The 25,891-nt window shown below is 48.0% G+C and overlaps 1 protein-coding gene and 2 long non-coding RNA genes across 4 annotated transcripts in view; 2 read left to right on the top strand and 1 right to left on the bottom strand.

The window, feature by feature from the left end:
• The window catches only part of LOC110340371, a 39,312-nt gene extending 13,812 nt beyond the window's left edge, over positions 1-25,500 (top strand). For both annotated transcript variants that reach the window (XR_005880095.1, XR_005880094.1), the window contains exon 3: positions 25,315-25,500. This is a non-coding gene — a long non-coding RNA (uncharacterized LOC110340371). The remainder of the gene's footprint in view (positions 1-25,314) is intronic.
• On the top strand, positions 2,238-11,498 carry LOC121142930. The gene is made up of 2 exons (XR_005880092.1): positions 2,238-2,611; positions 11,209-11,498. It is a non-coding gene; the product is annotated as an uncharacterized LOC121142930 (long non-coding RNA).
• On the bottom strand, positions 11,258-14,894 carry Mchr1 (melanin concentrating hormone receptor 1). The gene is made up of 2 exons (XM_005067010.4): positions 14,283-14,894; positions 11,258-13,062 (listed from the first exon to the last, which is right to left on the bottom strand). Exons 1-2 carry the CDS (start codon positions 14,683-14,685, stop codon positions 12,083-12,085), a joined length of 1,383 nt encoding a protein of 460 aa, XP_005067067.3. The 5' UTR covers positions 14,686-14,894; the 3' UTR covers positions 11,258-12,082.
• Positions 25,501-25,891: the final 391 nt, after the last annotated feature.

Here is a 25,891-nt window from a genome sequence, read left to right on the forward strand (position 1 = left end):
ACTTTTCCCTTAGACCGCTCTTTGGTGAGTCCAATCAGAAATGCTATGACTTATTTTCGGGGCTATCTTAAGACTCCGTCCCCTCCACCTTCCCCATTGGCAGCCCAGAAGAGGAGTCCTGCCTGCCCTTGCTCTAGGGACATTTACCACGCCCCACGCTGGTCTGGCTTCCTGGGAGATATTTTAGCAGATTCCTGACCATGAAAACTCATGAGGAACCTCTGTTTTGGAACCAAGTTAGGAAGATGTTGTGGGTAACTAAGGAACCCACTTACTGGGATTGGCATTAGAAAGGGCCAATGTTGTGGAACTGAATCATTTACCTGTGGAATTTACACCAATTCTGGGCAGTTAGTGTCAGAACCCAGTGTCCTGGGAGGACCGGAGAAACAGTTCCTTGTGATATTTTGTTTGTGACCTAACAAATAAAGCTTGCCTGAAGATCAGAGTGCAGAGCTAAACCACTAGTTAGCCATGGAGGCTAGACAGTGTTGGCACACACCTTTAATCCCAGCACTCGGGAAGCAGAGGCAGACAGATCTCTGTGAGTTCAAGGCCACCCTGGGCTACTAAAGATTGATCCAGTCTAAAAGACAAATGGCCAGTCAGTGATGCCTTTATTCCCAGTACTAGAGAGTCACACGCCTTTAATCCCAGCACTAGAGGAATATAAAGCGGGGAGATAGGAGCTCAGGGCATTCAGTCTGAGGATTCATAGGGACAGCATCGCCCTTGGGTTTGAGGATTCAGTAGAGGTAAGAACTGGTGGCTGGCTGCTCTGCTTCTCTGATCTTTCAGCATTCACCCCTATACCTGACCCCAGGTGTTTTTATTATTATTATTATTAAAGCCAATTAGAATCTATGCTACAGTTCCTGATCTCCCCTTGACTCTGGAGAGTTTTAGCTGTGTAGGCAGCCATTTCTGTGATCCCATGCTGGGCATGGCTCGGGGACCAGGGCTTCTTCCTCTGGCCTCTGCGGAGGAGTTTCTACACCTTCCATCCCCTTTGGCAATGTGTAAATGTGTGCAATGTGCACCAGGGAGGGAAAAGTCCAGAGTATTCACGGAATCTGCGCCACAGTTAAGATCAAGGTTACCTTCCTGGGCAAAGTCCTCATGGCAATTGCTCATAAATCCTTGATCTTTCTGCCTCCTTTGCCCTGCTCTGTTTTCCACGCACACTTTCCCTGAACCCTCCCTCATCTCTACCCGGGGAGCACAGTTTTTGCCTCATGTACCTTCCGTTCTTCACTCCGCTTAGGCAGTAGAAGAAGTTCCCTTCTCCTTGGGAACTGCCACCCACCACACACACAAATAAAAGGAGCAGAGGAGATGACTCAGTAGGTAAAGCATGAGGACCTGAGTTCAAATCCCCAGTACCTACAGAGCTCTGGTTTAGCAGTGTGTGTCTGTAACCCCAGTGTTCCTAGGAAAATCAGAAACTGAACATTTGAGGTCGAGCTAGCCTGGTGTACATAGTGGGAAAACAGCAAGAGACTCTTCAAACAAGGTGGAATGTAAGGAATGATCCACAAGGTTGTCCTCTGACCTCCACACACATGTACATATGGGCCATCACACACATATAGATGCAAACACATAAAGATTTTTAAAAAAGCACCCCATATCTCATGGACATGATGAATAGGCATGTCCCACACATATCACACATATACACATGCCATATCACACTCCACACTCACGTCATACACACCATCCATGTAACACATAAGTACATTATGCACACAAAACACACATCGCACATGTTTCTCACCACATAAATCACACACCATACACACATTGGGGTCAATGAAACTGTCTGCTGGGGTGAACACCTGACCCTTACTAGTCAATCAGAGGGTCCCATTTCCCTGGGTCTGAGCGTAGGTGGAGGTGGGAAGGCTCATAACTCACATGGAGATCCACCTGCAACCCCCGCACCCAACTAGAAATGGGCGGATTAGGATCCGTAGCAACACATCAAGGCCAGCCTGGACTTCGTAAGGCCCTGTCTCAAAACAAAATAATATCACCTGCCTTGTAGGGAATTAATGAACTTGAACACAATGTTTGCGCAGCATTCGGAGCAGTCCCTGGCGCACACTCAACAAATGTTTGTCATAACTGCTGATCCCTTCCAAGAACTTGGTGAGACTGTGTGTTCCTTTCTGGAACTCAGAAGGAAATGAACGGGGTGGGGGAGGGCAGTGACTAAAGGAGGGGAGCAGTGCTTCCTTTTTTAACCAGGTGGTGGGAGGGGGGAGATGGTAAACAGTTCCCAGAAAAGGAAGACGACTTTGCGAACAAAAACAATCAGTGTCCACTTCTAGGGAGGCGTGTTCGCGTTGCGTTACCAGCCAGCCATTCTGAGCTAAGTGCCTGTGCTGCTTGAGGTACTTCGGGGATGGGGAGAAATCAGCCTCTCTAACCACAGCTTACAGCGGAGAGACAGGGCAGTAACTCACAAGTAAGAGAACACCCAAGGCACACAGCGAGCGAGATTAATTGTGTACTGATGCAGCTGCAAGGTTTCACAGTGGATCCAGAAATGACAGATTCGTCCGAGGTCAAGACACTGGGAAGTGTGCCAGTGGAGACGGCTCAGCAGGTGATGGTTCCCTGACAGCTTGAGTCCAGAGCCTTGAACCCTCGTTGTGCATGCTGTCCTCTGAGCCCCACAGGAGAGCCCTGGTATGGTCTGCCCGCCCTCACACACGTTCATACGGGTGCACATGTATGCGTAGGCTGGGATGCACACGCATGTGGGAGCCAGCAGTTTGTGTCCTCTTCGATCCGTTTCCATGTTGTATATCGGGCTGCAGTCTCCCACATGGACCCGGAGCTGGCCCACTCCCCTAGTCCAAGCTAGTAAGACTGCTCTGGGGACTCTGTCTCCGGCCCCCTAGCACTGGAATTACAGACAGGCTGCCACATTTTCCTAGCACTGATGTTGTGCTGGGGACCATCTCCCCAGCCCTGCCACCTAGATAGTTTTGTTAATATTTACTTGTTTGTGAGGGAAGGTATGTATATGTATATATAGTGCACGCCACTGGCCATGTGTGGACATTATAGGAAACTTTGTGGGATATTGGTCTCTCCTACCCTGTGTGTATCTGGGTTTGAACTCAGGTTATCTGTCAGTTTGGTGACAAGCACTTTAACCCACTGAGCCATCTCATGGGCCTTGACTTATCTGTTATTGGTTTTCTTGTTATTGTTGTTGTTGTTAACATAGAGATTTTTGTTTCTTTTTTTTTTTTTTTAATTTTCTGAGACAGGGTTTCTCTGTACTGTTTTGGATGCTGTCCTGGAACTCGCTCTGTAGACCAGGCTGGCCTCGAACTTACAGAGATCCACCTGCCTCTGCCTCCCAAGTGCTGGAATTAAAGGCATGCACCACCCACCAACACCCAGCTAACACACAGATTTTTAAGTGTTTGAATTGTAAATGTCCTCTCATAGGCCCACAGAGGTTTGGTCTTCAGGAGGCAACACTGCGGGGAGGTACTTTGCATCACCAGGGCTCTTAACCTTGCCAAAGGTGTGTCTGTCTGTCTTTGCTTTTCCATCATCTTGAGGTGAGCAGTCTACCGTCGTTCCATCTCCCTACAGTCCCAATGACAGGGCTAAGTGACCATGGCAGAAACTCTGAGCCTAAAACACCTTTCCTTCAGTTAAGCTGATTTTTTTTCAGCCATTTTGTCACAGCAACAGAAGTCCAACATTTTAAGTAAACCTATACATTTAAAAGTTGGCCACTAGCTTAGTAACTTTACAGATTACCTAAAGCACATCTAAGCCAGGGATGTAGAGCACTCGCCTAGCATGCACAAGGTTCTGGGTTTGATTCTCCAGTATTACAAAAAAAGAAGAAGGAAGAGGAAGACGGAGGAGGAGGGAAGGGGAAGAAAGAAGAAAGAAAGAAGCAGAAGAAATACCCAGACCTGTAACTGAGAATCAATCAGCCTCCTGGCAGTCAGATGTTGGCTTCTGCTTTAAGAGTCTCAGACACTGGGCTTTGGTGGCGCATGCCTTTAATCCCAGCACTCAGGAGGCAGACACAGGCAGTCTCTGTGAGTTTGAGACCAGCCTGACAAGAGCTAGTTCCAGGACAGCCTCCAAAGCCACAGAGAAACCCTGTCTCTGGAAGAAAAAAAAAGCCAGAAAAATCTGTAAACATTAGCTTATTGGTGGGCTGGGTATGCTGGAACACACCTCTCCTCCCAGCACACACTGAGGAGGCAGACGCAGGAGGATTTCTGTGAGTTTGAGGCAGCCAGAGCTGCATGATGGGACCCTGTCTCAGAGAAACCTCCCACAAAAAAAAAAGAAAGAAAAGAAGTTATTCACTTTCTCTTTTAAAATGTGTTTTATTAAACTTGAGTGTGTGTGTATGTGTGTGTGTGTTTCAGTGAATGCAGGTGCACATATGTGCTACAGTATACATGTGGGGGTCAGAGGACAACTTTTCAGAGTCATTTCTCTTTGTCCACTGTGGGTTCTGGGGACTGAACTCAGGTTGGCAGACTTGTATGACATGCACTTTGATTCACTGAGCCATCTCATCTGTCCTCTCTCGTTCTTTAATAAGGACTCTTACCCTTCTTCATAGCCTGAGATGACCACCATTCATCATCTCCTCTCAGGAGGAAGCATTGCAGACAAGTAAGTGATGGCTTACGCATCCCATCTCAGACCTTCTCGAACCTCTGTCCTCTTCTAGCCTTTGACACTGAGAACTAGATGTCCACTTGGGAAAGCCACCCACCACTCTCTAGCTGCTTTGCTTTTCCTGACCTCTCAGCTCAAGCTACTGGATGTATTGGACTCATTGCTGATCACAGACTTTGGAGGGTGTCTTAGTCACTAACCCCACTCCTGGTACCAACCTCTGTCTTAGTCGCTGTTCTGTTGCTATGAAGAGACACTATGACCAAGGCAACTCTTAAAAAAGGAAAGCATTTAACTGGGGACTTGCTTACAGTCAAGGGCTTAGTCCATCATCATCATGGCGGGGAATATGGCAGGGAGCATAGTGGATTGCAAGCATGGTGCTGGGGAAGTAGTTAAGAGCTACATCCTGATCTGTAAGGCAGAGAGAGAGAGAAAGAAAGAGAGACAGAGAGAGACAGAGAGACAGAGAGAGAGAGAAGGAGGGAGGGAGAGGGAGAGGGCCTGGCGTGGGCTTTTAAAGACTCAAAGCCCACTCCCAGTGACACATTTCACCCAACAAAGCCACACCTACTTCCAACCAACAAGGCCATTCCCCCCAGTCCTTCTCAAATAACCGCTCCTGGCCATATTCTCCTTCGTGTGAAGGTTATATATGTGTGCATGTGTGTAATGTATGAGTTACATGTGTGTAAGCATATGTGAAGGCTGGAGAAAATACAGGTGTCTTCCTCAAGGACCATCCTCCTTGGTTTTTGAGTCAATGTCTCTCACTGGGACTTGGGGCTCCATGATTAGGCTCAGCTGACTGAGCAGCAAGCCCCAGCAAGCTGCTTGTCTCTGTCACCAGGATTTTACATGTGCATAGCCACACCTAGCTTTTTACATCAGTGCTGGGACTCAACCTGGGTGTTTATGCTAACTGAACTATCTCCCTGACCCCTAAAATTGAAAATAATTCATTGTGTTTACATATTTAAGTGTGAGTATGTATCTCAGGGGCACCTGCATGCCATAGTATGCATGTGGGGGTCAGAGAGCAACTTATAAGAGGAGGGTCTTTCCTTCCGCCAGATGGTTCCCCAAGATCGAACTCAGGTCAGAAAGCTTGATAGAAAGCGCATTTACCCTCTGAGTCACCTGACAGGCACTGTTCAATTTTGCAAAAAGGGCAAGAATTTCATTAAACTGCAGAGGAAAAAGAACTTAGGGTTTTTGTTTTTTGGGTTTTTTTTTTATCTATTTTTTCCTAGTAACAAGGCATCCAGAACCAATTATTAGTAATTTGAGTTAAGTAAAATACCATTCTAGCAATAACAAAAGAACAACCAAATTAAAAAAATAAAAGGACAAAGAACTTGAAGACACTTTCTCCAAAGAAGCGATACAAATGAAGCAGATGAAGGGTGCTCAGCACCACTCACGATGAGGCAGCAAAGACCAATTCACACCTGTTAGAGCAGGTTTCATCTAGGAGAAGAAGAGGAGGAGAGAAGAGCAAAGTCCATTAAGGTGTAGAGAATTGGGTCCCTTGTACGTTGCCGATGAGAATGCAGAATGATGATGCAGCAGCTGCAGGAAGTCTTCAAAACAGTAAACATAGAACTGCCATAAGATCCATTGGTTTCCCGGGGCGTTAGTGGCTCACACCTTTAATCCCAGCACTCGGGAGGCAGAGGCAGGTGGATCTCTGTGAGCTTGAGGCCAGCCTGGTCTATAGACCGAGTTCTAGGACAGACTCCAAAAGCTACACAGAGAAACCCTGTCTTGAAAAAAAAAAAAAAAGATCCGTTGTTTTCACTTCTGAGTATATACCCAGAGGAGCTTTAAAAGCCCAGACTCTAGCAGTTAACACAGATATGTTGATAGCAGTATTATCTTCCCACAATAGCCAAATGACGATGACACTGAGTGTCCATCAGTCACTGTAGATAAACATGTTGTGGTGACTACATACAGGAGAATAGTGGACGTCCCTAAGTGTACTGACACCTACAGCAATATCAATGGGCTTTAGGAATCACACTAAGAGAAATCCGCCAGTTACAAAGCATGGATAAATAGCATGCAGTGCAGTTCCATCATGGGAGCTGTTAGAATAGTCAAATCCATGGAATGGTGATTTCCAGGGGCTGGAGGCAGGAGAGAGCAAAATAAGTTCATATTTGTTTTGTGTGTTAGTACATGTGTGCATGTGGGTGCAGATGGAAACTTAGTGTTGTTCCTTAGGAGTCATCCATGCTTATGCATTTTTACTTTTATGTTTCTACATGTATTTATCGCTACATGTATAGAAAGCACCTCATACACTAAGCCATCTCACCTGTCACACCCTGTATTTGGAGCTAGAATCTGTTATTGGATTGGGGTTCACTGATTAGGCTAAACCAGCTAGCCAGTGAGCCCCAGGGACTCTTTCCTGCCTCCCAAGTATTAGGATTACAGATGCGCGTCCCTGCACATGTGTGGGTTTTGTTTGTTTGTTTTTTACATGGATTCAAGGCGGGAACTCAGGTCTACATGCTTGCATAGCAAGCACTCTCCGTCTGAGCTGTCCTCCCAGCCATGAGTTAGTATTTAAGTGGAGCTTTAGTTTGGGATGATAAATATTCTGAAGGTGGGTGATGATGGCGACTACACAATAATGTGGATGTGCTTAGTGCTACCAAACTATACGCTTAAAATGGTCAAAGGAAACTAGATGGTGGTGCACACTTTTAATCCTCATGCTCAGGAGGCAGAGGCAGGCGATCTCTGAGCTGGAGGACAGCCTGGACTACAGAGTGAGTTCCAGGACATGAGTTTTCCAGACAGACAAACCCTGTCTGGCAAAGCAAACCAAAGGAAAAAAACACACACACACAAAATCAACCCAAAAGGTTAAAGATCAAACTAGCAAAGTATGCATTTTACCACAATTTAAAAGCCAAAACCAAAGACAAAAGTGAAAGGGGCAGGAAAGTTGGTTCATTGGGTAGGAGTTTGTCTGATGAGGTTCAGTTCCCAGCACTCGTGGTGGACAAAGAGAAGCAAAAGTTGTCCTCGGAGCTGGGTGTTGTTGGCACATGCCTTTAATCCCAGCACTCAGGAGGCAGAGGCAGGTGGATCTCTGTGAGTTCGAGGCCAGCCTGGTCTACAGAGCGAGTGCCAGGACAGCCTCCAAAGCAATACAGAGAAACCCTGTCTCAAAAACAAACAAACAAACAAACAAAAAGTTGTCCTCGAACCTCACACACATATGTATGTACATGGACACACACACACACACAATAAAATTAATAGCAGACGACGTATAAATAAGTGTAACTGCTAGTCCTGTTGCACGGTGCCCTTGCTGTCTGCTGAAGGTTCCTGCACAGGGCCTTCCCAGTGGTCCCCTCGGAACCTGTGAGCTGCTATGCTGTGCGGTCATAAGCTAGGCTGTGGGATTCCTCCACCACAGAGGATTTCAGAAAGGTCATCCTCACAACTGGAGAAGAGACGCTTCCTGAGGAGAGTTGGAGAAGCACTGTAGAGAGTTCTCTGGGTTTGGAGAGATCACGTGGCGCGGTCCCTGAGACAGGCTAGTCATGAGATGTGGAGTGAAAAGGAAGGGGAGAGAGCCACTGCATAGTCTTCCTGCTTCTCGAACTCTCTGCGTCTTCCAGTGCCCAGCCCAAGGCTTGCTTGCCAAGAGCCGAGCTGAAAGAAGACGATAAAGCTGTGCTCATTGAACCTGCATAGTAGCCTTCCCGTCATCCTCCACTCCTACAGACAGTGTCAGTAGGCCGCCCCCGCTGCATCCTGACTGTGGCTCATGGCACAGTGCTTTTCCCTTCCCCTCCCCCGCTGCTCCCTCCTCTCTTCCTTTTCATAAAAAGGCTTACTATAGTAGCCCAGGCTGACTTCAAACTCATGACCTTCATTCTTCAGCCACCTAAATGCTGGGGTTCTGGGTGTGTGCCACCACCACACCACACCCGGCTGCCCAAGCTCATGCTTACCCAGTGACATCTCAGGGGCTGCCCAGGTTACTGATGAGGGGAGGGGGATGGGAGCGGGAGAGAGTCTCCACACTCGCATCCTCTCAGCCTTCCTGATACCCTCCTCAGTGCTGTTCCCAGATCGCTCCCATTTTCTCCTGTTTACCATCACCGCCCACTCTCAGAGCTCCGCATACTTTGCTTCCATTTCCGTCTCTTCACTGTCGGATTGACAGTCTGAGGTAGGAAGGCCCTTCCTTGGAGGTTTTGAGGTGTCTACCCTTGTTGGCTGTTGGCTCAGTCACACGTATTCCTAGGAGAGGCCGTCTCAGCTGGTTCCCAGTTTCCTTGGAGGGCTCTGGGTGTGGAGGTCTCGGGGAAACGTCTTCATAGACAAGCTCGGTCGAGCTTAGAGCTGCTCTTCCTAGGATTTACCTTAAGGCTTTCATAAATTTTTTTGTAACACAAAAAATAAAAGATCCAGGCACTGATATTGGGGTTCAAGCTGAAGATCAGAGAAGCAAAGCAGCCAAGTCAGTAGGTCTTACCTTTCCCCAACTCAAATGGCAATCCTGTCTCCATAGATCCTCAGAGGCAAAGGCCTTCATATCCTGTCTCCTCCTCCTCATATTCCTTTCTTCGCCAAGCCAAGCCGTATCCTCCTGTCTCCACATCCCTTGTGCTGGGATTAAAGGCCTGTGATCTTAGGGCTGAGACCACCTTTGTGTGAGCTGTTTCTGTTAAGACTGGATCAATTTTGTGTGGTCAGTGTGGCCTTGAACTAACAGAGATCCTCTATCTCTTAATCCTGAGTCCTGGGATTAAAGGTTTGTGCCACCACTACTTGGGTTCTGTAGATACTTAGTACATCTGCTTTGCTATTTTGATCTCCAGTGGCTTTAGGTCACCACACTCTTTCTCCTTAGGCAGGGTCTTGTAGCCCAGGGTGTCCTTGAACTAACTCTCTCTCTCTCTCTCTCTCTCTCTCTCTCTCTCTCTCTCTCTCTCTCTCTCTCTGGTTTTTCGAGAGAGGATTCTATTGCTTTGGAGGCTATCCTGGAACTCACTCTGCAGACCAGGCTGGCCTCGAACTCATAGAGATCTGCCTGCCTCTGCCTCCCGAGTGCTAGAATTAAAGGCTTGTGCCGCCAACACCCGGTCTTTTTATAAAAATGGAATATACATAGTTTTTTAATCCTTTGACAATTTCATGTGTGTAAGCAATGCACCCCGTCCTCTGCACCCCAAACTCACCCCCCATCCCCCCAGGCACCCCCAGCCGCATGTCCTGCTTCCTCCATTTCCCCCTTCTTTTTCTGTTGTTAATATAACCCACTGAGTCTAACTAATGCACTGTCCCGTTTGGTAGTGGTGCACACCTTTAATCCCAGCACAGCACACAGATCTCGGTGAGTTCGAGGCCAGCCTGGTCTACCGAGCGAATTCCAGGCCAGGTTCCAAAGCTACAGAGAAACCCTGTCTTGGGAAAAAAGAAAAAAAGAGTGACTGACCGCTGCCTGTTGGGATGCTGGATGGGTCATGTGAACTTGATCTTATGTAGAGATCACGGCTGTTGTGAGTTCACGGGTACAATGACGACCATGTCACGTCCCCAAGACGGCGTTTCCTAAATCTCCTCCCTGTCCTCTAGCTCTTACTTTTCTTGCCTTCCCCTTTAACAGCTGAACTCTTTTTTTTTCCTTTAAACTTTATTATCTTTGTGGTGGATGTGGGTGTGGGGTGTGGAGAACAACTTATGGGAGTCAGCTCCCTCCTTCCTCAGTCGCCTGTGTGGGTTCTGGGGAACCAGACATGTGTGGCGAGCTCTTCACCCTCTCTGCGCCCCCCAACTCTTAAGTCTTCCTGCTTCGCCCTCCCTAGAGCTGGGGTTACACACATGCACCACCTGTTTTGCCCTGAGAATCTTACTTTTCCCCCCACCAGACTAGCGCCTATGGCAGCTAGAGGCCCTACTGCTAGGAGGAAGGAGCACTCACTTCAGGTCAGGAAATACTGCTCTCCCAGCGCCTGGGAAGGCTGCCTGAAGTATTCTAACTCTGCGATGAAGTGTAAGCGCTACGTGACCTGCAAGGGAGGGTCCCCCTCCCAGAAAGCCTCTGAACTAGTTGCTCCTGCTCTCTCCTTAACTTTGGCCGAGCATCACGCCCATGGCTCTAGATGACAAGAGCTAAGAAGCAGCAGCCAGCCATGACTGCCTCCCAGTGGCCTCAGCTGCCATCTGCTTTTCAAGCACCCAGCAGATCTTAGCTGCAGGGACTAGCTCAGACTTCCCCCCAAGAGCCAGTCCTGCAATTGGTGACTCAGCATGAGGCAAAGGGGGGGCAGGGGGAGTCACATGAGGGTAGAACTTAGGGACCTAAGGGGGCAGCATTGATGATAACAGGAGTCCAGCAGCAGCTCTGCAGTCGGGTGGATTCAGAATTCCATTAATGTCACTAACTCCTCTGTGGGTTTAGAAAAACAGATCCCTTACTTCATCCTCCCTAAAAATGCAGCCCCAAACAAGATCCAAATACTACAGTCAAATAACCCCTCTTTCCTTATGTAGGACTAACCGTGTCCCCAAAGCCCAAGCAATTACGCAGGAGCCTCCAGGATGACATGGGTTGAGATTTGCCTTTATTTCGTTTTGATTTGGGAGCGGAAGGCTCAAGCACAAAGAGGATGCCAACATATCAGGCACTGGAGTGACCCCCAACACGTGCAGAATACATGAATGCTCACTCTGGACCAGCCATGGACTGACAGCTGCGCCCTGTAAAGAGAATGTCCCTGTCACTGTGAAAGCCCCTTACCCTCATTTTTTCTTTATTACTTTCAAGATCCACATCCTTCCTAGGCTGCCTTGTCATTCTCTGCTGTTGGGCTCTTTTGTTTTTTAAACTCCTGTGGGCCCAGAGCCCCACCCCGCTGTAAACATGCATCACCCAGAGAGCAAATGAAACCCACACAGGATGCTGGAGCTGAGGCCGCATGCTTCAGAGATGATCCCCAGCTTGGAAGAAAGGCTGTCTTTTTGCACACCAATGAGAGATGAGAGGGAGTGCTCGGCTTGTACAATCTCACAGTGTGACCCTGGCTGTCCACCTCCTAGCCCTGCCTGATTACTGCCAGGCACCTTCAACCTCTTCCCTTGGGAAAAGACATATGTGAGCTAACAGATAGAGCCCCCCTGAGAACCAGTCAAATCACCATTTTCTTCTTGTTCCGCCAACAGGCTTTCTGAGGTTTGAAGTTCCCCCCCAAACCTGGCTGCTCCCCTCAAAGCCTCCCAAAGGATTTATGGGCCCCGTGGAATGTGGTTGCTACAAGCCCCCAGCCTCCAGCCTCCCTGCACTCTCCCAGGGTAGCCTTGGGTTTATCTTGGTATCTCTCCCCATGGTTTGATGTGGTGACCTGCCTTGGAGGTGACAGGGGAAGTGTCAGGTGCCTTTGCTTTCTGTCCTGTCCTCATCAGCTGTCTGAGCATTGCTGACCGTGCGAAGCTGCCCCTGGGCTGCAGGCTTCACTGACAGGACCAAGCGTTTCCGAAAGGTCTCACAGAGTACTATGTACACAAAGGGATTGAGGCAGCTGTTGGCGTAGCCCAGGCTGATGGCCGCGTTGTACAAGTAGACAAATGTGAGGGTGGGGCGGCTGATGGACAGCTGGGTCAGCTGTAGCACGTAGTAGGGTGCCCAGCACACAAAGAACACCAGACAGATGGCGATGGCCGTGCGAGTCACCCTCTTTGTCCTCAGCCGGATGCTACGTTGAGAAGCCGGGGCCACCGAAGACGTCATGCGCTGCAGTATTTTCACGTATGCAGCGGTGATGACCACAAAAGGCAGGGCGAAGGCCAGGAAAAACTGGTATAGAGTGAACCAGTAGAGGTCAGTGTCTGGGTTCGGCAGGCGGATGCCACAGCCCACAGCACCCCCTGGGAAGGGGATGAGCCTGGCATAGAGCCACACAGGGGTGATGCTGATGAAAGAGAGAGCCCACAGGAGGCAGATCACCAGAGTGGCCATAGAGGGCTTCCGGAATTTGGTGGAGGAGATGGGGTGGACGGTGGCCAAGTAGCGGTCGATGGCCATGGCAGTCAGGATGTAAGTACTGGTGAACTGACTGTTGGCATCCATGGCTGTGATAAGGGTGCACATGGTTTCCCCAAAGTGCCAGACCCCGTTGCCCATGAGCTGGTGGATCATGAAAGGCATGCCCAGGAGGAAGAGCAGGTCCACCACAGAGAGGTTGATGATGAAGATGTCTGGGACGTTGCTGCACCAGTGTAGCTTGGATTTCTTCACCACGGCGAAGATGACTGTGGAGTTTCCCACAATGCCCAGGAGACAGATGGTGCCAAACACGGAAGGCATAATAATGTTGATGTAGGAGACACTCCCTTTGCGAGGAGGTGACCCTGAGGACAGAAAGAGCAAGTGTGACCTGCCATCTGCTCTAGGAGCTGACAGCCTGCCATCCAGTGGCACTCCTGCTGACCTCCCGTGATCCCGATTTCAGCTGGAGGTCACTGTATCATCTCCCACTGTCTTCCCTCCCACACTATTGCTAATCCTGTCCCTTACCTTCCTTCACTGTTCCCTGGTGAAGACTCCTACCAATTTCCTATCCCACCTGTTACTCAAAGGACCTACTTCAGCCATTTACTCAGAGGACCAGGAGTCAAGACTCCCAGACATCTCCTGAGAACAGCCTCACATCCCTGGGATTCACCAGGAAACCTTGTCAAAAAAAAACTTGAAGGGCATTCAAGAATGCGCTGATGTGTGTGTGTGTGTGTGTGTGTGTGTGTGTGTGTTTCCTTATTTGCACTCTCATCTTTTCACAGATAGCTGGCCAAAGGCTTTATACAGATTCCTAGGCACATCCCCGGAGTGACTGTCACTGTGGGTGTGGGATGTGTTTTAGGCTGAACAGCCCAGCCCTCCCCAGGCTTCCTGACAGGGATTTCCTTGGGCCATGTCTCCTGAGCCTGGGCTTCCCCAGTATGGCTAAGACTGACGCTGTGTTATATCCCAAAAGCTTGAGAATTTTCTCCACATAAACCGTCTGCCTTTCCCTTTCCTCCCTTCTCCTTCAAAGCTAGAATTTCTGCAAATGTCAAGAAGCTTAATTCACCAGAAAAGTTAATCCTCTCACGCCCTGTGATGTCTTTTGCTCCCAGCAGCCTCTGCCAGAGGACAGCAAGGACCACTCAGACCCCATTACCCAGTGCGAGGCCACAGGATTGAGCCCAGGATAGCGGTGAATCAAAGAGCTTCCGCTGGCTCCCACATGCTACCCGCCTGCTCCCTTGCTTGCTTTTTCAGCCTTGATTTTTTTTTTATGCCCCCAATGCAAAGCATATTTGGGACTCATCAGTAAGCTTTCCCCTGCCTGCCTCACACCGCCTCATCGCCACCAACCCTTGTTATTTCTAGATGTGTCTCTGTGCCTTCCTACCCCTTCTGTCCTAGCTGCTGTCCCCTCCTCTCTGCTTCCCCTCCAGGCAAAGCAGACTGCAGATCTTATCATTGAGAACTGTAAGATAAAGTTTCCTAGGCAGTTTGGCTCTGGAGGTGAAACCTTCGCATTTTCCACACCCATCCCAAAGGAGGGAGGACTCTTAACTCGACTCACCGGCCAATGTCAGATTATCCTGGCCATCGGAGATGTTGCTGGCATTGGGGCCAGTGGACAGCAACGAGGTTTGCAGATCCATGCAGCCGGTGCAGGTCGCCTGCTCCCTGGAGTTGAGCGCCCGTCCACCCACGCAGGCTGCGGCAGCCTCCAGAGCCTGCCACCGCCTTGTCCCGAGCGTGAGCCAGCCCTGCAGTCCAGAAAAGGGTCTTCCTCTGCCGCCTGGCAGCCTCTGCTGCCTCTGAGCCCAACTGCTCGCCCCACTCCCTCCTTCCCAGCTCCCACTGACATCACCTAGACACATTAACATTCGGAGGCAGATGCACGTTAACCTCTTCAGTCCCGGCTGCAGCTCCCACTCCTGACTGCCTGCAGAGCAGCAGCTAGGCTCAAGCCGCCCCATGAGGAGGAGCCTTCCTTCTCACTGTCTCCTGGGGCTGTCTCCTAAGCTCACAGGGGTCGCCAAGCTTGCTTTACAGGACCATCCAGGTCTCCACAAAGACAAAGGGAAACGCAGCCGTCTTCCTTGAGGAGGCTGGACTATGTGGCAGGAACCAAGGGTACTGTTCCTAGTGCTGGGACTCAGTGGCTGAGACTGAAGCATCCTTGGTCCTCAAGCACGCTGGAGGTCACCCTATACCCTTCCTGCGTCCTGGCAACTTCCAAACATCTCCTTAGCTAGGTGATGATTGCTAGACCTTGCTTGGTGGGTTGAGGTGATTCCCGGCTTTTCCACGCTGGCAAAAGTCAGGGCCTGGGGTACATAAAGACTCAACTTCCCTCCACACAGCGTCAGTCTGGACCAGCGTCAGTCTGGACCGGCTATGGACGTTTTATTTTCTAATGCTCTGAGATCTCTGAGGCTTTGTCTGGGGACTCTTGGACAATTATCAGAGCGTAAGAGAATAAGTCCACACAGAGATTAGCAAGGGACAGCAGTCTCAGTCAGCATAGGCATTAGAGCATTCTCTGCAGAGGTTCCTGTGGCCAGCTCCAGCAGATCTACAATCATCCGCTGTCACCACACCAGGACCAGATAGATGCACAGTCGGACTCCTTGGCTGCCACGATTGCCTGTTAGCCCTTATTAATGGACACCGAAGCACAGAGAGACGCCCTATAGCTCCCTTGAGTTCCAGTCATTCCCTTCCTTGACACTGCTGGGCCATGTCTCCTGTCCAGCTCTTCAGGCTAAACTATTGATTATCCCTATCAGCTGTTATAGCTCCTCTTTCTCAGCCTCTTGGTCCACCAGCATAAAGAGCTTAAATAAAGCCAGATAGGGACTAAGGATGTAGTTCAGTTGTTAAAAGGCACGAACCCCACTCCCCTGCACTCATAAACTGGACATGGTGCATGCCACTAATCTCAGCACTTAGGTAGAGGCAGGAAGGTCAGATTTTCAGGGCCTGACCCCACACACACACAAAGAAAAAGAAAATCAGATGATAGTTTAGCCATGGGTATATTAGGTTTGTACATCTCTGATGGAGTACCCCAACTCTGTGATACCCTCAGACCTACATGTCCCTTGCAGAGCTAGTGAAGGGGGTGCTTTGGTGGTTTGAATGAGAATGTCCCCATAGGCTCAGACATTTAAATTTTAAATACTTGGTCCCCAGGTGGTGGACCTTGTTTGAGAAGGATTAGGAAGTGTGCCACTGGAGGTGGCTTTGAGATTTCAAAAACCCATGCCTCAGTTCCAGTTAACTCCCTTTGCTTCCACTTGTAGATCTGGATGTAAGCCTGTAGCTGTTCCTGCTACCACAACTTTGCTCCACCTTCATGGATCTAACCCTCTGAAACCATACGCCCAAACAGAACACTTCCTTTTCTAAGTTGCCTTGATGGTGGTGTCTCAATAGCAATGGGAAACCAGGACCCGTGCTCTCTGAGCCTCCCTGGAGGACTGAATGGTCTGTGCTTTCACCTGGCATGGCAATTTCCACTCTGGCATTGCACTTGTCTGAGTCCTCTGACTCCTTTCTCAACACTCTGCCAAGTACCAGAGGCCAGTGGAAAGGATCAGTGGGGAGTTACTGTGGAAAGGGTCCAGAGTTTCTGTGTATGCAGTGGGAGAGAACGCCTAGAAATTGATGGTAATGATGATTGAGCGACACTGTGTGTGTTCTTAATGCTGCTGAATTTGACACTTACACGTGGGTAAGGGAGTGTGAGTGTATCTCAGTGATAGAATACTCACCCGGTATCTTCAGGGTCCTGGGTTCAGTCCTCAGCATCGCATATAGGGTTAAAATGGCCAATTTTATATTATGCACATTTTACCACAATGTTAAAAAATGTAGTGGTGAACTTATGTATACAACCCAACAGCCATGTGAGGACACCCAAATTTTGCCAAGGTGGTGCTAGCCAAGGTGTATTATTACTGTAAGCCACCTCCTGGAGCCATCCCAGAACTATTTTAGCACTGACTCCAGGTAACCTTCCAGGTTGTTCTATCCCTCATAGTAGGAGTATCCGTTCCAAGAAACACTCACCTTTCAAATTTATATTTGTGCCATGTACTATCACCCTGGAGTTAATTCCTATACATGCTCCTGTTATTTTTTTGATAACAGAAGAATGCTGGTGAGGGGATCATATCTACAAATGATGAATGTCCTCTTGCAAGGCACAATCTCAGATGAATCCCATCATGATTTCCAAACAAGGGCAAGCTGTTCTCCAATAAGAAAGTGACAGGGGGATAGTTATATCTGCTGGTCTGGAGTATTCAAGGAGTTAGGGAGATTTGTTTTCAAATTCATCCAGATGTCCCCTCCCAGACTTTGGGTTTCCATTCCTTATCATCAAAGATCTGCTGAGGTGTACACACTCTGTCTCTTTTGCACCCCGGCTACCTTTACAACTAGATTCTGGGTCTTATTTTCAGCACAAACTGCTCTACCACTGCGGAAGATGGCAGTCTCCTTGAACTGTTGCTCTTGGAGCTTGCTGGCTTTCACTGTGTATCCTGAACTGACAGCTGGGTATTTGACCCCTCCATTTCCTTCCTCTCGGGCTTCCAAAGCAGGCCCATCACCCCTATGACCCTACAGCTCCTTCACTGCTCTTCTTGGGGGGCTGCACACCTCAGCACTTCCTTTTCTACTTATACTCCTCTTTGTCCCTTTGATGCCAGGCCAGGGTTGGTCAGCTTCTTGTTAACCACCAGGGACAACTGACTGGTAACTGATGTCTTCCAGCCTCTTACCTTGGAAATCCATCTTCAGCTGTGACTCTTAGAATTCATTTTCTCAGTTTGTTTTCCTCTGAAAGCCGTCTTAGATAAGTTTGTGTGTAGAAATTTATTCTTGATGTGAGTCTAAAGAGCATGAGTAAGTGGACAGGATGAGGGAGGAACTAGACTAAGTAAGCCAGTGGGAGCTATGCCTGGGTTCATTGCTGTGGACAATGGGAACTCCATTTCAGAATTGCCCAGAGGGCTGAGGGGTTAGTTAAGTGGTTTAGCACTTGTATGGCATGTATAAGGCCCTGGGTTCAATACTCAGTACACACACACACACACACACACACACACACGCACGCACGCACGCACGCACGCACGCACGCACGCACGCATGTATATCTCTCAGGATTAGTCACTTAAAGTACCAAAAGTTGGGCTTATATTGACTGATTCTTGTTCCCATTGCTTGAGATTTCTCCTGGGACAGTCCTGCCCTTCTGGACTGTTTATATTAGAACCGAAAGTCTCTAGTGCAGTGATTCTCTACCTGTGGGTCAAAACCCCTTTGGCAACCCTCTAACTCCAAAAATATTTACATTATGATTCACAACAGTAGCAAAATTCCAGTTATGAAGCAGCAACGAAAATAATTTTATGGTTGGGGGTCACCACAACATGAGGAACTGTACTAAAGGGTCATAGCATTAGTGAGGTTGAGAACTACTGGTCTAGCATATTAGAGAAATCTAGGGCAGAGAGAAAATAGGCACAAAACAAGACATTACTGGTACAACATGAATTAAGCTCATTCAACAGTCTATTATAGTCAAAGCCCAAACCAGAGGTGACCCAGGAGAATGGGACAAGGGTTTTAGAGGCATCTGTTTTAGGACTGGCCATGTCTACTGGACACACATGAGTGTGTCTTTAGAGTCTCCCAGCTACTCCGAGCTCATACGCCCACCATTTCTGCAGCAGCTACTCTCCTCAGTCCCCACCCAGGACAAGTGTCAGTGCAGCACAATACAGGGAGGATCTACTAGTGCTGCATCTCAGACCTGCCCATAGCCCACCTACGAAGCAGAGACAAAGTCGGTGCTTCTTGGGGTGCATCTTTGCTAAGTGTGGAATGAAAGTCACAGATAGTTGCTTTCTTCCTGTTCCCTCAGGATATGTTATCAAAGGCATTTCTGACAGCCTCTGGGCCTCTCGGTAGTTCAGGGTCACTTGACATGGCTAGTTCAGGGTCACTTGGCATGGCGTCAACCAGAAATCCTTATGCTGTGTCTCCTGCTGTCCCGTTTGCTCCTTTTTCATCCCTGATTCCTAGGATCTCACTTCCCAGTAGAACACCCACATGTCCCTTAGTCTCTGAATCTTTTTCCCCCCCTGGGGATCTGAGAGAGTGTGTGACTCACTACTACCAATGGTAGTCAAGGGGAACAGCGGAGTGCGAGCCATTTGGCAAAGATTTCCTGCTTCTTGCAAAGACAGCATGAAGGAATTATCTCCTTTGCTTCCTCTGAACTTTGTTGTGGCTAGAGGTGCCTCCTGGAATGCCTGCAGCAGGTGAGATGATGCTTATTGATTGGATCAATCAGGGTGTCTAGAGGAAACAGAAGGAGCAAGTGGGAAAGCAGAGGGAGACTTTAATAAAGGGCCTGTCTGTTTACCAAGGTGTGGGTACCACTAAGTGGGAGTCCATGAAGAATGCTGCAGCAGTGTCTGGAGCTGGCAACAGCTCAATGACATTCCCAAGTGCAGACCTGAGCTGGCCAGCTAGCAGAACCCAGAAAGAACTGCCAGGCACGCAACAGACAGGAGATACAAGGAACAATAAGCTGAGCCCTCTGACCCCCTGCCTTCTGATCTTTTCCTGTCCATGCAGTCTGGGGCCCAGGGCAGAGTAGATGAGGAAAGAAAGTGGATATGAAGGAGCAGATAGAAAATTAACCCAATGGGCTAGGGATGTAGCTCAGTTGATAGAGTACTTGCCTAGCATTCGGGAATCTCTAAGTTCTCTTCCTAACAGAGCATGAGCTGGGAGTGTGGGTGTACCATTGTAGTCCCAGCATTTGGGAAAAGACAGAAGAATCATAAGTTCAAGGTCATCCTTAACTGCTCAGTCCATTTGAAGCCAAACTGAGATATGAGTTCTCAAAAATAAATAAGGGGCTGGAGAGATGGCTCAGTAGTTAGGAGCACTGACTGTTCTTCAAGAGAACCTGCATTCAATTCCCAGCACCCACATGGCAGCTCACAACTGTCTGTAATCCCAGTTCCAGGAGACCATACACCCAATGACAAAACACAATATATGTAAAAACTAATAAGCAAATAAATATGAAACTTAATGCCCAGATACAGGAAGAGACAGGCAAGTTTTATTATTAATCCTTGAAGCAACAGAATGCTTCTATCCTTGTGTGAAAGATGAAGAAGTGGGGTACCACAAGCATGGGTTTGCTCAGGGTAGAGGCTGAGATGGAGAGCAGGGTAGATAGTGTACGTGGGACCAGAGGAAGAGGAGTGGTAGGAAGAGGGCCATGGTCAGTGATGCAGGCTTGACAAGAATGTTGCCAATCACGAAAGAGCATCAGAGAAAATCTGTCCAAGGTCACATAGAAATTCCCGGGTGTCCAAACTGCCTTATCCTGTCTATGACTGAGATCCACCCCAAAATGAGTGTGAGTCCCAGCTGAAAAGCCAAAGCAACATTCCTTGATAAACAATATCTAGAATTACTATATGACCCAACCACCCCTCTTCTAAGTTTATATCCAAGGGCAAGGTGACATTTATATCTCAAAGAGATATCTGCCCCCTGAGTTTATTGCAGCACTAGTCAGAATGGACAAGATATGGAGAGTGTCCATCTACTGTATGTACATATACAACATATGTATGTACATATGTGTATGTATATATGTATATATTATACTGTAATGCATATGTACATACTGCAATGCAACTTAGCCTTAAGAACAGGAAAACTGTTAAAACACAGATGAACCTCGTTACAGTAACAACCATATGAGGTTTCAGGAATAGACCACAGTGTGATGGTTACCTGAGACTGAGGACCAGAGAAGATACTGGAGAGATACTAGTCAAAGGATACATTGTCACAGGCAGGGTACTTCTGAGGTAGTGGGTAATTAGCTCCATGTAACGATGGAACTGGATGAATAAGCATGTCATAAAGCTACTTTGTAGCTGTAAATGTATGCAATTATAACTTGCCAATATTCCTATTTAAGCAAAACAAACCAGAGACAGAACCAGAAAAGGCATGGGACAGAGTTGAACCCACTCCTCATAACTGAGTAACAAGTCCTTTTTCTTAGTGAAATCCCAATGGCAAAGTCCCCATTTTGTTGGGCTCAGATGAGTTGAAACCTCATCTAATTCTGAGTATTATGGCTCCTTCCATCCACTTAGAAGACTCGGGGAAGGGGAACACTAAGACACTGGGAAGATGCTGGAGGCTTGATGCAACCAGAGAGGAAGGACAATTGAAGAGACTTCACCGGTGCAGAACGGAGCTCTGCCTCCAAGCCTCATTCCTGCTATTGTTTAACACAACCAGGGCCAGCAGCTTGTGTTCTACTTTGTTCATTGACACAAAGGGCTGATGACTGTGCTCTCAGGTTTGGATGAATGTGCAAAGGTAACAAGGTGTTCCTGGCTTCGAAGAGTGTAATTTCGGGGGCAGCATGAAGCATCTTTGGATAAATGTCCCTAGATTTGAGTTCTCCTCACTGCCTGTTCACCAAGCATGCTGAAGGCCAGAGAGTCTAAACTACTTCCCCAGACAAGGTGCTTGGAGATAGAGCTTTATAATTGGCATCATCAAAATGTCTGGAGAAGGCTGCTTTTGTCTCCGGTCTCCTCTAAGGAACAGAACTTTGACCTACTCCAATCATTCTGGCTCTTGTCTATTCTTCATCCCCAGTAAAATCATTAAAAAGGTAGAGTCTGGTGGCTGAAGAGGTGGCATTAGGAGCATTGGCTGTTCTTTCAGAGGACCCAGTTTCAATGTCCAGCACTCACATGGCAGCTCAAAACTGTCCAGTTCCACGGGATCCAACACCCTCACACAGACATACATGTAGGCAAAACAAAAGACAATCCTATTTATAGCCATGGACTCTTTTTCCCTGATGTCTACATATCACCCACTTATCTGCCCTGCCCAAGGCATCGTAAGGCTTCCATGCATCCCTCTTGTGGATACCCACTACTCTGTCCTTCCCAGAACCCAGCTGCAGTCTGCATGCTTCTAAGGCCTATTTGCATCGCTGCATCTGAGAATCATTTATTCTCCCTTACTCCTACCTGGCCTCTTCTAATATATTCTCTACCAAATAGCAGGAGCTGTGAAAATGTAAACCTCATCCATCTACTCTGCTTTTGAAAACAGGTTAGTGGCTTCCTGTTGCCTTCAAGATAAAACTAACCCCCAACATTGACGTGGCTTCCCTCATATTAAAAGTTGACCTCTTGGAAAAGTAAGACCTTAAGAAGTCTCTTAGAAGAAGAGGAAATGCTAAGCTGGGCGTTGGTGGCCCACACCTTTAATCCCAGCACTTGGGAGGCAGAGGCAGGCGGATCTCTGTGAGTTCAAGGCCAGCCTGGTCTACAGAGTGAGTTCCAGGACAGCTTCCAAAATGATACAGAGAAACCCTGTCTCGAAAAACCAAAAAATAAAAATAAAAAAAAAGAAGAAGAGGAAATGCTAGCACCCTTGATCAGCCCTTGGTGGGAGCTTTTGGTGGGAGTTGGAGTGACTTCCCCCACTCCATAGACTCTGAGGTGGTAGGAACCGAGCCCGGCATTCTTTAGGGAAGGGAGGTAAGTGGGTTTTTCACGGTAGGCAGGGCTGGGGCAGTCAGCAGGATAGTCTCAGCACAGAAAATAGTGTGCCTAGCTCATCGCAGGGGCCCTGGAACAAACAGCAGCCTGCCTGCTGCCTTTGTTTGCACATGAAAAACTGCAGGGTCTGGGGGTACAGTTCAGTGGTAGATCAATTACCCAGTGTGCACAGAACCCCAGGTTCCACCTCCAGCACTGAAAAAGAAATAAATGAAATCCTTCAGGTGTGGTACACAAGAGTTTGACCTTCTCCACGATAATTGTCTGTCTCCCAATGTCCAAGCATGAGCCAGTCACTACTCCAGAGCCCTTGAAGAAATGGAGCCTGAATATTCCCAGGAAGGGACAATGGAGCTGGGAATGTAGCCTAGTATGTTGAGGCCCTGGGTTTGATGTCTAACGCATGCTTGCACACGCATAAAGAGGTTGCAATGATACAGGCTTGACCTGTGAATCTGACTCAGCCCTTCTTCTGGGGTCTAAGCCCATCTTCCAGGATGACTATATGCAGCAGAAGCTCAGTATTGGGCCCTTTGTTGATAAGCAGGCAATGGCTCTTGGTTAATAGGAATTTTTGTTGACCAGGATTCCACTGGGATCTACTGTCAGAACAGCGTTAAGATGAATCAACTAATCAATGGACTTGACTGGAATGGTGTTACAGCAGGCCCTGTGGCTCTCCAAACCTATTTATTTCAATGCCTCTAGTTACATGCCTGGAATAGATGTCCCAGGCACTGGCAGAATTACTACATTGGCTCTCAGTTTGGCAGACTAAGAGATCTGGCGATGAGCAAAGCCAAGTGGAAACTCCTGATCGATCAACAAAAGAAATCTGGCTTCCTCCAAGGAATTGAAGATATTGGTAATATTAGGAAGCTGCTGTGGTGTCTCATGCCTGTAATCCTAGCACCAAAGGAAGACTGAGGCAGGAGGATCACCTCAAGTCTGGGCAACATAGTGAGTTTACTATAAAGTAGGATTCTATCTCTAGCAATAACAAGAAGAACAACAAAACCCACAAGGGGCTGAGGCTGTAGCTCAGTTGGCCAGTGATTTGCCTTGCACGCATAAAGCCCTGAGTTTCATCCCAGCATCGCATGAATTAGCAGAGGATGGTATACATCACTTATCCCAGCACTAAGGAGGTTGAGGCAGGGGGATCAGAAATGCAAGGTCATCTTCAGCATAATGAGTTCAAGGTCAGCCATGGCAGCATGAGACCCGTTCTCAAAAGAGAGATGGGAAGTGGAGAGATGGCCTAGTGGTTAAGGGCACTGGCTGTTCTCTCAAAGGACCCAAGTTCGATTCCCAGCACCCACATGGCAATTAACTACCATCTGTAACTCCAGTTCTAAGGGATAGAATACCCTTTTCTGACCTCCGTGGGTCCTGCTCATCTATATATAGTTCAGACACACATGTGGGCACAGCACCCATACATATAAAATAGAAATAATTTAAGAAAAGCCAGCAGGGCGTTGGTGCCGCATGCCTTTAATCCCAGTACTAAGGAGGCAGAGGCAGGCGGATCTCTGTGAGTTCAAGGCCAGCCTGATCTACAGAGTGAGTTCCAGGACAACCTCCAAAGCAATACAGAGAAACCCTGTCTCGAAAAACAAAAAACAACAACAACAACAAAAAACCCCAAAAAAAGAAAAGCCAATAATCTACCCCTCAAAAACAAAATACCTACCATCATGGCTTTGAAAGACTCTGGGACGATGATTTTACTAAATTCCTGTTTTATTCTTCACTCTGGCTAGTGAAGGTGGCAGCTGGGTCCATAAACCTAATTGTGTGGTAACTCCAGTTGCAGCTGCTATTTCTGACGTGGTCCCATTGATAGAGAAAATAAATTCCACTCCCGACACCTGGTAGGCACTTACTGCGCTGGCAAATGCCTTTTCTCTATTCTAGGGAGCAGAACAGATCAGAAACTGCTCTCATCCATCAGGGTCATCAGATCGCCGGCTCCGTCTTGTCTTGGGATGCTGTTAGCTCTTTTGATAGCTCTTCACCTCTCAGACTTCTTACACGTCGTTGTTTCCCAAGATACCACACTATTCCACCTTATCCTGATGACATCATGCTGCAGGGGCCAGGGAATAGAAATGAGCAAGTACCCTAAATGTGACAGAGATGCCAGGAAAATACCAAGGACTGACATCTCAATAAGAGCTCTGGGACCTGATGTTATGAACATGTCCAAAGTGCATGGCAGTGTAGCTTACATCTCCCACTGCCAAAAAGGCACAGCGCTCTGCAAGTCCCCAGGGATTTGAGGGTTACATTGATTTCAGCCCCTACACTGTTCCAACCCATTTTCTAGGTATCTAAAAGTTCGGGGGCCAGGGATACAGCTCGGGTGGCAGAGTGTTTGCCTAGCATGTACAAAGCCCCTAGCACTATATAAACCAGGCAAGGTGGTACATGCCTGCAAGTGTCACCCATGAGGTGGTGGCAGGAGGATCAGAAGTTCAAGGTCACCCTTCACTACACTGTTACTTCAAGGCTATCATGGGATACATGAGACTCTGTCTTTAAAAAAAAATGTTCCCAGCTCTGTACAAAGCGCTGATCAAGAGAAAACTAACTCTGCACCTGGTGCGTGTGGTACAAGCTCTGCCACCGGACCCTAGAGAACTTTCAGGTCCCACAAGGTGCTGGTTTTCTACAGCAGATGCCAAGGATGCCAAGGCCAAGTATAGCTGTGTTATGCCTCACAGTAGAGGGTCCTAGGTTTTTGAATTTTAGGTTTCTTTTCTTTTCTTTTTTTTTTTTTTTTTTTGGTTTTATGACACAGGGTTTCTCTGTATTGTTTTGGAGGCTGTCAGTCTAGCCCGGCCTCGAACTCACAGAGATCCACCTGTCTCTGCCTCCCAAGTGCTGGGATTAAAGGCGTGTGCCACCACCACCCGGCATCTTTCTTTTTTTTATAATTTATTTATTTATTTATTTTAGGGCCTGGAGAGATGGTTGAGCAGTTCAGCGCACAGGCTATTTTGTTCTTCTCGAGGTCACGAGTTTAAGCCCCAGAACCACATGGTAGCTCACAGCCATCTGTAATGGAATCCAGTGTTCTCTTCTGGTGTGCAGGTGTACATGCATCCAAAGCACTCTTACATAAATAAACCCTTAAAATTTTTATCTCATGTGTGTGGGTGTTTCACTTGCAAGTATGTCTGTGCACCATTTGCATGCCTGGTCCTCAAGGAAGCCAAAAAAAGGTGTTGGGTCCCCTGAAACTGGAGTTAAAGTTGTTTGTGAGCTGTTATGTGGGTGTTGGGAATTGAACCCAGGTCCTCTAGAAGAGCATCTGGTGCTCTTAACCACTGTGCCATCTCTCTCCAGCCTGAAATCCTAGTTTGCTTGGGTTTTGTTTTTATTTTTTACATTATTATTGTTTGTTTGCTTGCTTGCATTTCAAGACAAAGTCCCTCTATGTAGCCCTGGCTGTCCCGAGTGCCTGGATTAACCAACCATACCCTGCAGCCCAGCACCGGCATCAGATAACAGATGACCAAAGCATCCCTGCAGC

Source organism: Mesocricetus auratus, unplaced genomic scaffold (assembly GCF_017639785.1).
Source record: "Mesocricetus auratus isolate SY011 unplaced genomic scaffold, BCM_Maur_2.0 Super-Scaffold_100010, whole genome shotgun sequence".
In the NCBI taxonomy this organism is placed as follows: Eukaryota; Metazoa; Chordata; class Mammalia; order Rodentia; family Cricetidae; genus Mesocricetus; species Mesocricetus auratus.